This window comes from Cyprinus carpio, chromosome A7 (assembly GCF_018340385.1).
Source record: "Cyprinus carpio isolate SPL01 chromosome A7, ASM1834038v1, whole genome shotgun sequence".
Taxonomy (NCBI): domain Eukaryota; kingdom Metazoa; phylum Chordata; class Actinopteri; order Cypriniformes; family Cyprinidae; genus Cyprinus; species Cyprinus carpio.
Genome location: NC_056578.1, coordinates 14,817,614 through 14,832,157, shown reverse-complemented (window position 1 = coordinate 14,832,157; position 14,544 = coordinate 14,817,614). Strand labels below are relative to the sequence as shown.

General features: G+C 38.4%; 1 protein-coding gene across 4 annotated transcripts in view; it reads right to left on the bottom strand.

Annotated features, from left to right (window-relative positions):
* LOC109093705 (exocyst complex component 6B-like) overlaps positions 1-14,544 on the bottom strand; it is a 90,769-nt gene that overhangs the window by 47,075 nt on the left and 29,150 nt on the right. For all 4 annotated transcript variants that reach the window (XM_042759862.1, XM_042759864.1, XM_042759865.1 and 1 more), the window contains exons 7-15: positions 14,147-14,320; positions 10,978-11,046; positions 5,962-6,045; positions 4,294-4,340; positions 3,625-3,745; positions 2,609-2,680; positions 2,155-2,252; positions 1,125-1,230; positions 401-510 (exon numbers count right to left, since the gene is read on the bottom strand). In XM_042759862.1, the coding sequence (XP_042615796.1) occupies positions 401-510; positions 1,125-1,230; positions 2,155-2,252; positions 2,609-2,680; positions 3,625-3,745; positions 4,294-4,340; positions 5,962-6,045; positions 10,978-11,046; positions 14,147-14,320 (881 nt within the window). The remainder of the gene's footprint in view (positions 1-400; positions 511-1,124; positions 1,231-2,154; positions 2,253-2,608; positions 2,681-3,624; positions 3,746-4,293; positions 4,341-5,961; positions 6,046-10,977; positions 11,047-14,146; positions 14,321-14,544) is intronic.

The window sequence follows — 14,544 nt, the reverse complement described above, 5'->3', positions numbered from 1 at the left end:
AGGGTAGGCCACACTAAACAGCTCGGCGCATCTGGCAACCTCATCAGTAATTCTAAGAACTCATAAACTGACCAGAGATCAGTCAACACTGGGAGAAATTCCTTGAAATAACACCACTAGCACCAAGCATGCAATTAATTAGGAAAACACACAGAAACTGTTTGGTGCCGATGGAACTTCCTCTCTGAAGTTCAACGGCTACTCTAGGGGATAGCCAAAGACAATGGCGCAGGTTTAGTGATTTCATAACAAAAGAATGAAAGTTAAAAAAAAGAAAGCAGTTCAAAAATAGGTATGTAAACTGGCATCCAGACAGCATGATTTGCTAATGAGAACATTTGGATGGGAGGATTATATATGCAGGTGTGAAATAGTTTAAAGAGCGTTTGCACGCTCTTACCTAAGGTGCAAGTCCTCCGAATATTTCAGACAGGCGTAGATGAATTCTTTGAGTTGCGAGTATACTTTAGGCACAAATTCAGAAAATGGCAGCTTCTTTGGAAAAGGAATCTGTTTAGAAAAATGATAAGAGTAAATAAGTAAAGAAATACATTACAGCACAGGGCAGGTGTTCAGGAGGGTTTCAAATAAGAAATGTGATTCTTTTTATTTTTGTTAAACACATGAACTATTCATTAAAGTTTTTGTGAGCTGTAAAGTTGTCTAAATCATTCTTTTGGTGTGGGACTACCTGTCTAGTTGGACACTTCTGGGGTGTATTTTAACAGATGCCTTGCCATGTGTACTTCCATTGTAAGTGCTTTAAATGCAATCAAATTTTTTGCTCAAAATTAAAATTATTGACAATCTGTAACAAATGCTGTTGATAGAGCACACATGCAGAAAACAAAAAGGCAGCTTAACTGCATGAAAAGGAACAGCTGCAGTTATCACCAAAGAAAGGTAGCATCCTTTAATTGCTATAACAGTATTGGGCATTAGTTCTTGTTGACGTCAATGGGAGAATTCAAATGTATGGTTAAGTTCAAGTATTTCAGGGGATGCTCATGTTAGTAATCAACTTCTTGGACAGCAGGAGGACATTTGTGTCTTTGTGGAGACTGGAGGGTGTGTAACTGAGAAAATCTGTGGGATAAAAGCTTTCTTATGTGCCTCATGTTCACCTTGTCGAGCTCTGGATCCTGGAAGGGGAATTGGCATGCTATTCGTTGGTACTCTTCAGGGGATGCCACGGGAATGGGGCTGTAGTTGTCCTGATCCAAGATTTGCCTAAATCAACAGAATACGTGTGAGGGGGAAAAAGACCCGCATTCACAGATAAACTGATCATAAACCTGAGGGCAAGAGCAGGATATTAAAGAAGACTAAATAATCTAAAAACCATTTACTGGACTCAAGAGCCGTGTGTCTGTGTTTATGTAACTCATCATAGCAAACACACACAACACATTTCCTTGAATGCCTGATCCCACAGTAATGACATTCTGGCCATTCAAAGACTCCAAAGCATCATTCTTTATAGAGTGAGTCAAGTTTCTCTGACAGGGGAGGAAAAACGATTCCAGCAAGGTTACAACAACTTTTCCATGTCATCTGCTCTTAAGACTCAACCGAACAAATCGTAACTATCTCCCTCCAAGGAGCTTTAACATTTTTTTCAACAACAAATTGACATTTTTTGGATTAAATGCTCTTTAAAGGGATCCCAGCACAAAAAAGAAAACATTTGTCTTTCAAGCAATATGATTTAGTCATATGGGGGTAATTTGATCAGTGATTTTAGATGGTTTGGTCTGACAAAATTTCCCTGTCCTTCTACTGTCCTCCAATACACAACCTCTGCAAAAATAAATCTCTGAGCACTACAGGTATCAGATTGAGTCAATTTCCTTAAATGGTAGTTTGATATAGAGCATTGAAAGTGGATATTTCATTTAAAAAATGGATGTGTGGTTACAGAGTATTGAAATAAAGAACAGAACAAATGACTTACAGTAAACGCAATCTGATTTACATTGAACGCGCCTTACATTTGTGACATAACCCTATTAGTGTAATTACTTCAGTATGGATTTCTCAAGGGTCATAAGGTGATAACCAAGCCATAATTTTCCTTTCTCAAATGAGAAACTGAGGGATAGAGATGCAGAAAACAGAGAGACAGAAAAGGGAGAGAGAGAAGTCAGAAAGCACCTGAAGGACTGGTTCCACTTTTTCAGCAGGATCTCCCCATACTGATCCCTCATCTCCAGCAACATATCAAACAACTGGTTTACTGGAAAACCATAACCCTGCAGTGAGACGGAGGAGAAGAGGTGGATAATGTCCATCTCAGTTGAAAACAGACAGCAAATTAATGCAACTCTTTGCAGAAAACAGGATGAAATGGTTTTTATACATTTAAACTTGATATATTATGATTCATTTTTTTTGGAAATAAAACAACAAACACTTTTCAAAATGTCTATTCAATGCTTTATTTGTCTGTCACAATACTGTTTTTAAATTTTATTCACTTTTCTCAGAAAATATAGCAGTATGTGATTATTTATATCTATGTCAAGTAATCAACATTTGTAATTTGAAAAATCCTATCCAATGACTCCCCAAGTTCTAAAATGTTATCATCAGGTACTACTCCACTCACCTGCAGTGTGTCTGCAAACAGCACTATAAGATTCTTCAGATCTAAAATCAGGTCTGGATCAGTGCAATAAGACTATGGAGACATGAGAGAAAGAGTGATGGATTACAGCAGAAGCAGAGGAAGCACAGCACAGGGATTTAGTATAAATACTGGTATAAATACAAGAAAATATATTTTATGCAGCATTAACTGTACTAAGGTTTCCAGATGAGTATCTGACAACAGAGCTGTTCAGTTGTAGTCCTAAAACACAGAAGAGCATTAGAGTTCTCTCTGAAATTGAAGAATATTGTTTTTAGAATAGTGTTTCTAATTTATTAGTAAAATAATGTCTGCAGTTTGCGAACTACATAAGCACAACAAACTCCACAAAGATGTGTGTTTGCTTATTCTGACAGCTACTGCAGTCCTTTTGCAGGAACTTGCAACTTAAATTTTTAATTTTTAACTGTTTCAAACTTCACATGTGAGGTACATCTGTGAGTAATTTACACTAATGTTTACGGTAACACTTTAGAATAAGGTTCATTATTTAACATTAGTTAACTACTTTAACATGAACTATAACATGAAGAATACTTCTACAGCATCTATTAATCTTACAGTAGTTAATGCTAATTTTAACATTTACTAATGCATTATTAAAACAGCTTTTTTGAATTGTAATAATGTTTTACAAAATTACTGTTTTTACTGTATTGTTGATCAAATAAATGCAGCCTTGGGAAGCATAAGAGATTTCTTACAGAAACATTTTTAAAAATCTTACCCACCACCAACTTTCGAATGGTAGTGTATGTTGTAAATATAACATAAAATAACAAAATGTGAAATATCTTCAAGTAATGGTAATCAGACACCTTATTGTACTAGAAAACCACTATCCTAAAAATCCATCAGAAACTTTATAGGGAAGCCATTAGCCGTCTAGGCTGGCCATAAAAATAATGTCTGGTTGAACAGCTCTACTGCTTGTCTTGCTCAGTGTGTGTTAGGTGTGTAATGTGCAAACATACTGAATGCGTACGCAAGGCTGCAATGGTCTTTGAAAGGGCCAGCTCCCACAATTCTTCCACGTAAGCCCTGTTAACCAGGCCCTGTGTGGTGTGCAAGATGTGGTCCTCCACTACAAAAAAACTACAGGACACATACAGGGAAAGACAAAAACTTAAAGAATGTCGGAAAGGGTATGAAAGACAAACAGTGAGTACATTATAAGATCATAGGAAAGCATTGTACTACATCAATAATAACCCAAATGGGCACAATGAGGCTTTCTAACACACAAATCATCAGAGTCATCAAACATCCCAGCAACATTCCCAAAAAATCCCAGACATCCTACTGTGTGAGTGCCCTATGTCTTTTTCATGCCACTTAAGATGTTTGTAAAAGCAAAGCCTTCCCGATATTCCCAATCAGACACTCAGAATAACACCCATCTGCCACTCCACATCCCCAGAACCAGAATATCTAAAACTAAGAGTGTTTTTCTGCAGCACTAGGATGGAGAATCAGGAAGGGCTAGAGGAAGGGGACAGTTTGGCTAAAGAGGTCGAACGTTGAGCCAAGAAAAAGCTTCGGCTGTTTTAATTCTCTTCTATATTAAAAATGAACATTGTAAGCATGTATAATTGATTTTCAGATAATTTGGCCATTCAAAACAAAATGTGCACTGCACTCACCCGACGATTTGATTGAAGTAGTGCCTGTACCCCTCTAACGTTTCATGCTGGAGACCACAGGAAAGAGAAAGAACAGTTTATGAACATCAGTTAACTGAGTAGTCCACTATTACAACTATTTTTTACAGTGCCCCATTATGCCATTTTTAAGGTTCCTAATATTGCTTTGGGAGTCTCCTATAATAGGATTACATGCATGCAAGGTCAAAAAACGATTTCGTTTTCTCAAAATATGCATTTAATATCACCTCATTTCCAGCGATTCTCAAACGATTCGTTCGAAGCAGTTCAAAGATTCAGTCTCTCTAAACCCCTCCTTTCCGTGAGCCTGCTCTGCTCTGATTGGTCAGGTGGCCCCAGTCTGTTGTGATTGGTCTACGCCGTACAGCGTGTGTCGGAAACGATATGCCTATTTCAATAGATCTGTATTTTGAACGTTCTATAGAATAATAAACATCTATTATTTATCATATTCAGTGGAGCATCTGGTCCAAATAAACAGGATACTGATCCATCTTTCAACAGCAAGCCGTATAGCCATATTGGGATTCTAATTACTAAAGACTCGTTTCAGCTGTACAGAGTCATTTCTTTATTTTGGGAGACAATAACTTTATTTATCGTGCTCTTTCAGCTTTACATCTTTGCAGATCGTTTACATTCACATACAGTTACATTACAAACTGCATGAAAAGCAATATTGGAAATGGCATAAAAGGGGCACTTTAAGGTTTTTTTCTTACTCATTAAATAAACTAGATTACCTCAAAACATTTTTAAATTTGTCTCAGAATTAATTATTTCTTTGAAAGAATGTTACTTCTATTACCTAAATAATAGGTCATATTACTGACCAAATTACAACATATGTCTTCGACACGTTAACATACACTACAGGTCCAAAGTTTGGGGCTGTAAAGCTTTTTAAATATTTAAATATTTTTGAAAGAAATCAGTCAAAAACAGTTTAAAACAGTTTTTTTACAACCTAGAATAACTTTTTTCTATTTTAACTCATTTTAAAATGTAATTTCTTATTATTATCAATGTTGAAAACAGTCGTGCCACTTAATATACTAGTGGGAACTATTTGAAATAGAAGACTTCTGTAAGATTGTAAATTATCTTTACTGTCACTTTTGATAATTTTATTAATTCCTTGCTGAATACAAGTATGATTCTGTAGTATGATTTTTTTTTTTTACTAACCTCAAGCTTATGAATGATACTGTATACATTAAGCATTTTGTAATGAAATTAACTGCACAGATACTAAAAAACTAACTAGAATGAAATTTTGAAAAATATGTACAACTTAGCTCTGCTATAAGGAAAACTTATGTTTTCAACAACTGCGTGCTATTCTAACTGGAACTATGTTTCCACATCCTTTTTCAATGGTTGTTCAAGTGAATGAAAACTATATATGAACACCACCACACTAAAAGTCCACATATGAATTTTCAGGCCCTAAATTAACTATACATATCAAGTTCCTTGTATGCATCCATCACAAAAACTTACGTTATGGAATGATAATGGCTTACCTCATAGTTCCTGGTATTTTATGTGAGGTGATGTTAGTGATTGGGGGTGGTGGAGTGAATATGATTGAAGGTCAGACAGACAGTCAGACAAAGCATGTGAGAGGGCTGTGAGAGGGCGTACCATGTTAGAGTGAGGCTGCAGCACTAGTCGGGCCTGTTTTCGCCGCTGCTTCCTGTAGTAGTTCTCAAATGTGTCCCGGGCACCCTGGGTAAAGCAGATACACATTCTAAACACCTAAGTGAGAATAAGGCTATTTACTAAAAGACATGCCTCATTTTGCTCTGTGACCACTGAATACCAGTCATCTAAGGCTTGTAATTACACAAAAAAAAAAAAAAAAAAACCTTAAGATGATTGGAGGATATAAGAGGGGAAATGATGACAGAGAAGCAGTTAACACAGAAAAACAAATTCTCATGCTTAACTTCAAATGAGAGCATATCGGGTACTCTCTCCTAATCTCATAGTATGATTAAGAATACAGCGCAGCAGAGGCTTGCAGTCTAAAAACAAAGGGCCTCATTCACCACTTAAAGACTTGATCCTTTTTCCAGAGTTCCTGTCCACCTCACACGGACTGCTATCAAAGTCTATAAGGGCATGACACCAACACATGCACACAGGTCCTCCTCAGAACAGAGCACAGAAACAAAACAGTAACGCACAGTGACAGAGATAAAGACAGAAAACAGCGGCTTATCACTACTTCCGGTCAAGGGCCTCTGAATTTATCTAGCCAGAGCCGGTGACTGTACCTCTTAAACAAACATAGCAAAACAGAACAAGACTTGACCACACAGAACCAGTTTATAAATAACAAAAGTGCTATACAAGCTCTGATTCAGATCTAGTGAGCCTTTTGCTGGTCTGCAGCCTATATAGGTAGTTGTAACACTGTGTGACACACTAATAGAGCTCCTCATGTGAAGACCACAGGCAAACCTAAATGTCAGTTGATTCCAATAGAGTTTTACATTGCTAATCTTATAACATGATTCGCTAAGCAAACATATCACACAGAAATAAAAAAGTTATAAAAATAAATGCTGTCAAGGAAGGAAGCTCACTAGGTTTTTGAATAGAGCTGTAGTCTATTACAACAATGTCATTTAGCTGATGCTTCGATGTACAGTTAATTACAGCATTTTTTTTTTATCATCAATCATTTGGTTACCATACTCAAATAGTTAACCAAGACCATCCAAATGTAATGATGCGTGGGGAAGAATAGGGTTTGAGAAATAAGAATGGAAGGAGAAAAAAAGTGGGCACAGAATTGGAAAAGCATTATACACATTTTGAATGACTTCAGAACAACCTTAAAACATTAATAACAGCTAGGATCGAACAGATATTCTGCTTTGACCACAGAGGCCTTCACAGCACAATGAAAGGCTGAAGGCGAAACAATTCAGTGAGGAACATAAGAAGAAATTATAAGAAAGAAAGTAACTTGCTCAACACAATATGCCGCATTTTTCTCACACAAAAAGAGCTGGGAAGTCGGATTCATTTTAGCAAGCTGGTTCATTCATCAACTTGTTAAAAAATGGATTCAACGATTCATAGCCACTCTATGGATGTTCAAGAAGGATGCCATGTTATGTGCGAAAGGAATTTAACTGAGTGTGTCTATTCTGTTGGTTATTCAAGCTCTTCTGTGGTTACTGAGAAGTCTGGGTCGGAGAAGTAGGATGGAGGCCTGTTCTGTGGTTCTCCTTTTCCAGGGCTTCCTGTTGTAACTGGCCCATCACAACCAGTCTGTGTTTACACTGACCAGAACTGTCAAAGAACTGAGACACTGTTCAGACCTTATGTTCCATCAGAAGTAAAGAGGAGGAGTTTGAGCTAGAAGAGGGTACAGGACAGTAACAGGGAAAGTAACAGAACTGAATCTATCTTAGAAGTACATTTCAAGAAAATGGACTTGTGTGCTGCCTTGAAGACAGTGATGAAAAAATTAAATAAATGTATCCTGCCGTTAAATCAACCACCAATACATTCTAATAAAAAGTCCAAAATGGACTATGTGACAAAAACCAAAACCAAAAAGTAAGATATAGAGAACCAACAGAATTAAGAGAACAAACTGTGACCCCTCTGAGATCTCCATCAGCCTCTGATCTCTGATACAGTAGCGCCATTAAATCTCAGCGGCTGCACTTGAGGTCAGACTGGTTTAAAAGGAAAAAGCCATTTCTGTTTGCCTGTTTTCTGGCAATGCAAAAACAATAAGCATTTATGGTAAGTGCAAGACCTTGAGACAGAGGGGTCACACTTTCAACAACTCATGCTTCGTCTTTTCTCTGTTTTCTATTCTATTGCAATCCACTGTTCTCTTTTAATTCCACCACTCCAGATGGATAATGTTTTTCCTCTGTCCGTTTGAACTTTATTATCTTCAGATTCATAAAAATGTCAAGTGTTTGATGGCAGTGTGAAGAAAAACTTAAAACACATTGTCTTCAGTTTAAGTTTTTCTAGCCAAACTTGACCAAAAGAACAGGCTGTAACCTCTAACTGGAACCATGACCTCTTCCTTGCCCTGTTCTTTTTCTCTGTCCTTATTCTTTCCATCCCTTGGCTTGACTTTAAAACCGGAGTTTAACTTCCTGTCCCTCCGCAGCAGCTCCACACTTATAGTTCCAGTGTGTTCCAGTGTACTCTCACACACACATACACACACGTACAAAAAAGGGTCAGGGACACCGTGGCCGGGTCACAACCCTCTGGTATGAAGGAAACCCAGGTAAACCCACTGAGCGTCTCCTGCCGATTCTCAACTCGGGCCATCTGGAGTGCAGCCAGTTCAGAAGTCAGAGCAGACCCAAAAAAGGGCCATTGTACATGTACAGAACCAAGGTCATGAACAATTTTTGTATTTCAAGTTCATTGTTTATTGTCATTTCTCCCACAGGGAGAAACAAAACACAGTATCTCCGATAGAATCATAGTTCAAGAAATAAGGACACATCTAGCAATAGCAACAATAATGAAAGCACAGTGCAATAGACAAATCTTTGCAGCGTTTTGTCAAATTAAACTAGAACAATGAGTCTGCAAATGTTGCAATGAGGTAAACCATGCAGTGCAATAATAAACATTAAATAGTAGTCCTTAAAGTAGAGTAGTGCAAAGTATGTTTGGAGGGAGAGTTAATATATCATTCAGAGTCCATTGTTGGGCCCACAAGAGACAAGCGATAAAAGATGAGGGCAGTGGTCAACCACAGCTGTTAAGTAACCTGATCACCTGAGGAAAGAAACTGTTTCTCAGTCTTGTAGATCGTGCTCGAACACTTCAGAGTGTTTTTCCAGATGGGAGTATGCAGAACAGTTCAGCAATTGGGTGAGTACTTCTTATTCTTCTTCTCATAATCCTTCACCTTGTAAATGTCCTCCATAGATGGGAGACTGGATGCAATGATGTTCTGAGCAGCCTTTACCACCCTCTGAAGTGCCCTCCTGTCAGCGGCTGAACAACTGCCAAACCAGACTGTGATATTACTGCTCAGGATGCTCTCCACAAAAGTTGATCATGATGATGTTACTCATGCCAGCTTTTTTAAGTCTTCTCAGAAAGTGTAAACATTTTTGGGCTTTCTTCACCAAGGAAGTGATGTTCTTGTTCCATGAGAAATCATCTGTTATATGAACACCGTGAAAGCTTCCAACTATTTCCACTTGACTACTGACTCGTTTGGCAATTTGACTCATTTCCCTCCCTTCCTTAAGTGTCACTCTGCCGTCTCACTCTTTACAGTACTCTACTTGAAGTTTGTTTAAATTATCAGGAGTGACGTCACACTAAGGCCGATCTCCTTATAAACATACAACCTCAACAACTTCCTTCCTGTGGGGGCATTCAGGACAGTGAATATACAGTGAATGCAAAGTAGTATCTGCCATATGTGCATTCAAACATGGGCGTTCATGAGTGTGTCCTCACCATTTAAACAAAGTCCTATTCTGATTGTTTTTGTACAACTAAACAGTGTGATTTCCCAGGATCTAAGGTGACTCAAGGGTCACCAAAGAAAGGAAACACAAAAACTTGAACATTCCTTCTTAAAAAGAAACACATCAACTCGCTTATCGGGGCTCTTTTCCCATTAGTTTGCTTTCTTTCCTATAACCTCAAAAGTGTTGGTATTTGTTCCTTCTATGACTCCCTGGTCACTTTCAAACAACTCTTGTCCTTTACTTGTACTTTCCTCTGCGTCCTCAGATGGCTCCTAGACCTGGTCTCCAGAACTGCTCCAGCATGCCATTCTCACAAGTTTCTATTACAAAGACTATTGTAGTAATGACAGTCCGTCTGCTCACACTTGAAATTTACAGGCTGGAGGGTCATAAAAGTGATATTCCATCAACTCAAACCATTTGAGTCTTCATGAGGAGCTGTCAGCACGTACACTCCGAAAACAAACATGTGCATACTCACATAAAAAAAAGGACTACGTACCCACTCGAGCACGTAGACCTACAGCCAATTCTTGGTTGTATTTTGAGGCATACTACAAAAGCAAACAGTTTAAAGATTCTTGACTCAATAGCTGCATGTCTACAAGTTAATAGGTAATAAATGAACAGTGATGCATTTAACAAATGTTTTTCATTACTTGTGGCTGCGTCAAATGCAATATTTGTTTGTGTAGGAAACATTCCAGGGTACTTTTGGGTGGAGAACATGCTGGTGGTAAACTATGGAGTTTTCACTGGCAAATTTCAGCAAAGTCATTGACAAACAACTGGTGCTAGCTGCTTAGATTCAAAGTGACCAGCCAGCATTGATTAACAGATGTACTTATGAAGAGATACAAATCAATTTAGGGCTGCATGGTTAGCACCAAAAAATCATAAAGCGATTATTTTGTCAAATATTGCCACTTTATAATTTGAAATACAATATGAAAAATAACCAAATACACATTTGCTCACACAAACTCACATTTTCATGAACCTATTTTGAAAACACACAAGACATTATCTCTCTGAGAACCACACATTGCAACGAGAAGCCTTGGGAAACAAAGTGCAGGTTATATGTGTAAGTGTGAGGGCCAACACAGAGATCATATTCTGATCAGACAAGTCAAACCCGAAATAAAACAGATCGCAAACAAGACATACTCACCAATACAGTGTAGATGTGTAAACAGCGATACACAGGAGAGAAGTCCACCAAGTCCTGCGCACCAGGAATCTGTAATACAGTACGAGTCAATGAGAGACACATCACTTGTATGAGCAGCACTAATGCTGGAAATCACTAGAAACAATATTAAAAGTTATTTTTCACCTAGAATCTATTTTGAATTCAAATGTCATCAAAATAAATGCAGTGCATAATAGCTTTTACCAGATTTCTCTTTACATCTCTTTGACCTGAGCCACCCTTGAACTTACCGGTAAGGAAAGACTCTTTTTCTGAAAGTAAGCCAAACAAATGGACAACTAAACAATGCCAGCTTTGATCTGGTGCCCGAAAAATAGCAACCAGGGACATACAAACTCAACTATGTTGTGGCACCACCAACAATAACCCAGAGAGAATGTGGAAAAAACAATTCATTCTTGATGCACCACTGGGACAGCGCTGGAAATGTCTGTCCGGTTCAGGGACGGCATGTTCACATTAACATGCTCCCCTAGAAACAATTTACAGACAGGAAAAAGGGACGCAAGGGGACATTGTTTAGGTGGCATGGGGTCATTAAACGGGCACCGATCTGCATCTCTAGATACAACCCATTTCTCAGGAAGCCCCTGAGAACGGAGATTCGAGCAGATTCAAGGCTGGCAAAAGCAGGAGCCAGAAGAGGAAAACATGATGACGCACAGGCTGTTTGAAGCTTGGAGGGAAGGGAAGGGGTAAAGGTCAAACGAGAGGGCAAAAAGCATTAACCTTACCAGGGTCACTTAAAGATAAGGTTTACACTTTTTGTGGAACTCATCAAAATCTTGAGAGCTGATCAAACAGATTTCAAAACGGTATTCAGTTAAACACTGTTGCTACATCATGAAATTTGTAAGGTGTTAGGTAAAGATGGCAACATTAGTCAACAAAGTAAAGGGTGCATATTTCAAGTTTTCCTTTCACTTTGGAGTGTTAGAAGCTCTTTGAGCATAAAGAAGATCTGGTAAAGTTGCAAAGACTAAAGACTCAAACCCAAAGAGATATTCTTTATAACTTGTCCACGCCCTCCTAAAATGCCTCGTTTAAACACGCCCCCACGTCTACGTCACGATTTGGGAAGATTCGTTCCCAAGACGACGCTCCCAAATGTTTTTATTAATTGTCATTTTATTATTTGTTAATTTATTTACAGAGGTATATGATGTATATGTGTGAAGATGTTGTGCAGCGCAAATCCGTGAATGAATGTTCTGAAGTAAAGTAAACTTCAACAGATTTCCCCTGCTCAGGGAGTGGGGAGCAATGAACACTGTGTAGGGACCATGTCAATAGGAACACACTGAGCTCAATTCTAATGAGCTGATTATCTTAATCAGGTGTGTTAAAGAGTGACATGCAAAATATGCAGAGCTGGGGGATGTGAGGACTGGAATTGAGAACCGCTGGTGTAGAGTAGCACTTGTTGTTTGTCGTTTCTCCAATCACAAATGCAGACATGGTTTTATGTTTACGCGACGTAAAAACACAGTATAAGTCATTATAATCCGTAATTATGTCCCCACTGGATGCAATAAATGGCTCGTTTGTAATGGGTTTTATTGTTTTTGTCTTGTCACGCCGGTGTTCTGACTGGGACATGCATCACAGTATGGCAAGGGGCGTAACATTTTCGTCACACACTTGAGGTATTCGGCCAATCAAAACGCACTGGATATCTGGCCAATCAGAGCACACCTTGTGACGCTTTTCAGAAAAGTGGGGCATAGAGGAGAAACAATAATGTACAGTATGTTGAAAATAATGTGTACAAACACAACAAGTGCCAATCTTGTGTTGCTTCGGTCTGACCAAATGAAAACACCATGTCAAAAAAAAGAGAAGAAGCCATACAACACAAACAACACTTATCTGAGCACGTCAAAATAAACTCATTGTAAACTAAACAATGAACACCGACTGAGTCACTTTAATTTGTCTCTGAGGAGCTAAGCGAAACCAGGAATCATCCTTTCACTCTGTGCCAGTGCCGGCAGCCACAGCTGGGGAGCACGTCTTGCATGCTCCACACGTCTCACATTGCCGCATCAGAGGAGCGGGGCAGCCCTAATGACACTGAACAACTGCAGGGCTGAGACTCTCCATTAAGAAAGGGAGGGGATCCTGGACTGGGCAGACAGCCCAGCAGCAAGTCCATGGGGATATTAGAGTAAAAGAGGAGAAAGGGACAGCTAGAATGAGACAGAAGCAGAGACAGAGGGACCAGGATTGGGTATTCATCAATATTCACAAATGGTTCCATGTTTAAAAAAAAAAAAACCTGAATGACATGGATGGAACACAGTAATAAAATATTGTGATAGTGCTTTGCAGATCTGTATCGATTCTTCAGAAGACGATTGATGTATCAGACAGAGCTGAATAAATAATGTACTTGGTGAGTGATTCATTCACATTTAACTCAAAATTAAACAGGAACAATTACTGTGTACTTGAGGACAGTTGTTCATTTGACAGCATGTAGTTAAAGAAACATGTTATGAGTTTGGGTATTAGAGATACACCTGTCATTCGACCATCAATCGGAACTGGATAGTTTTTCCTCCAAACATGAAATCGGCAACTGGCTAGTTTTTTTTTACTTTATTTCGGCCGATCTCGGATTTGGATTTGCACACAACAAGCATTGCAATCATGTCCCAAAACGTTATTTGAGTGGAAATATTACAAAGTCTACAAACACAATGTTACACGGAGATGAGGACACACTAAAGGCAGATATAAAAAAAACTGGCAAAAAATGGCAAGATCATTTGCCTGATAAAAATCAGCAAGTAGAACTGGCCATGAAATATCATGATCAGTTCATGATCATGATCCCTATTTGGTATATATAAAAAAAAAAATCTCAAAAAGCACTAAACAAAAAAAGCTCCTCACTTAGAGGAATCAGAACTCGAAGAATACTCGTTATATTCCTTATGATTCCCATTTCTATGAAGAAAGAAAAAGAAATAACACCCAAAATTACACATTTAAACTTTTTTTTTTTCCTGTTTTCATAAACTGCCTGTGCACAAAAATAGACTAAAAACTCGGCAGGCTTAAAATCAGTTGAAATGTTTAATGGTTTTATTGTGACTGCAGAGATTAAGCTTTCCTCTCTCACCTCATTTTCCTCTTCATCCTCCACATCCAATATCCCAGAGTCCTTTTCTGAAAAAGGGTTGCTTCCATTTCTGTCCACCTTTGTGCCTAAGCACATTTCCTTTCGTATCCTTCGTCCACTCGCCGACCGCTGTTGTGATGTCACGGCATTGTCACGAGCGATCTGCACCTGTGCCTGGAAAACAAACACATAGCGACATGTGAACAGGAACATGTGTAAAAAATATTGATTTAAAATAATCCCAAAAGCTCATCTGATTTTCACACAAGTCCTGAAAGTCGACAAAGAGAATCCAATCGATCAAATGAAACAAAAATATATACTTTGTCATTTATTTATTCTGGAAAATGATCCAATATTGCATATCTGTGAGTGGCAAAATTATGTGAATCTCTAGG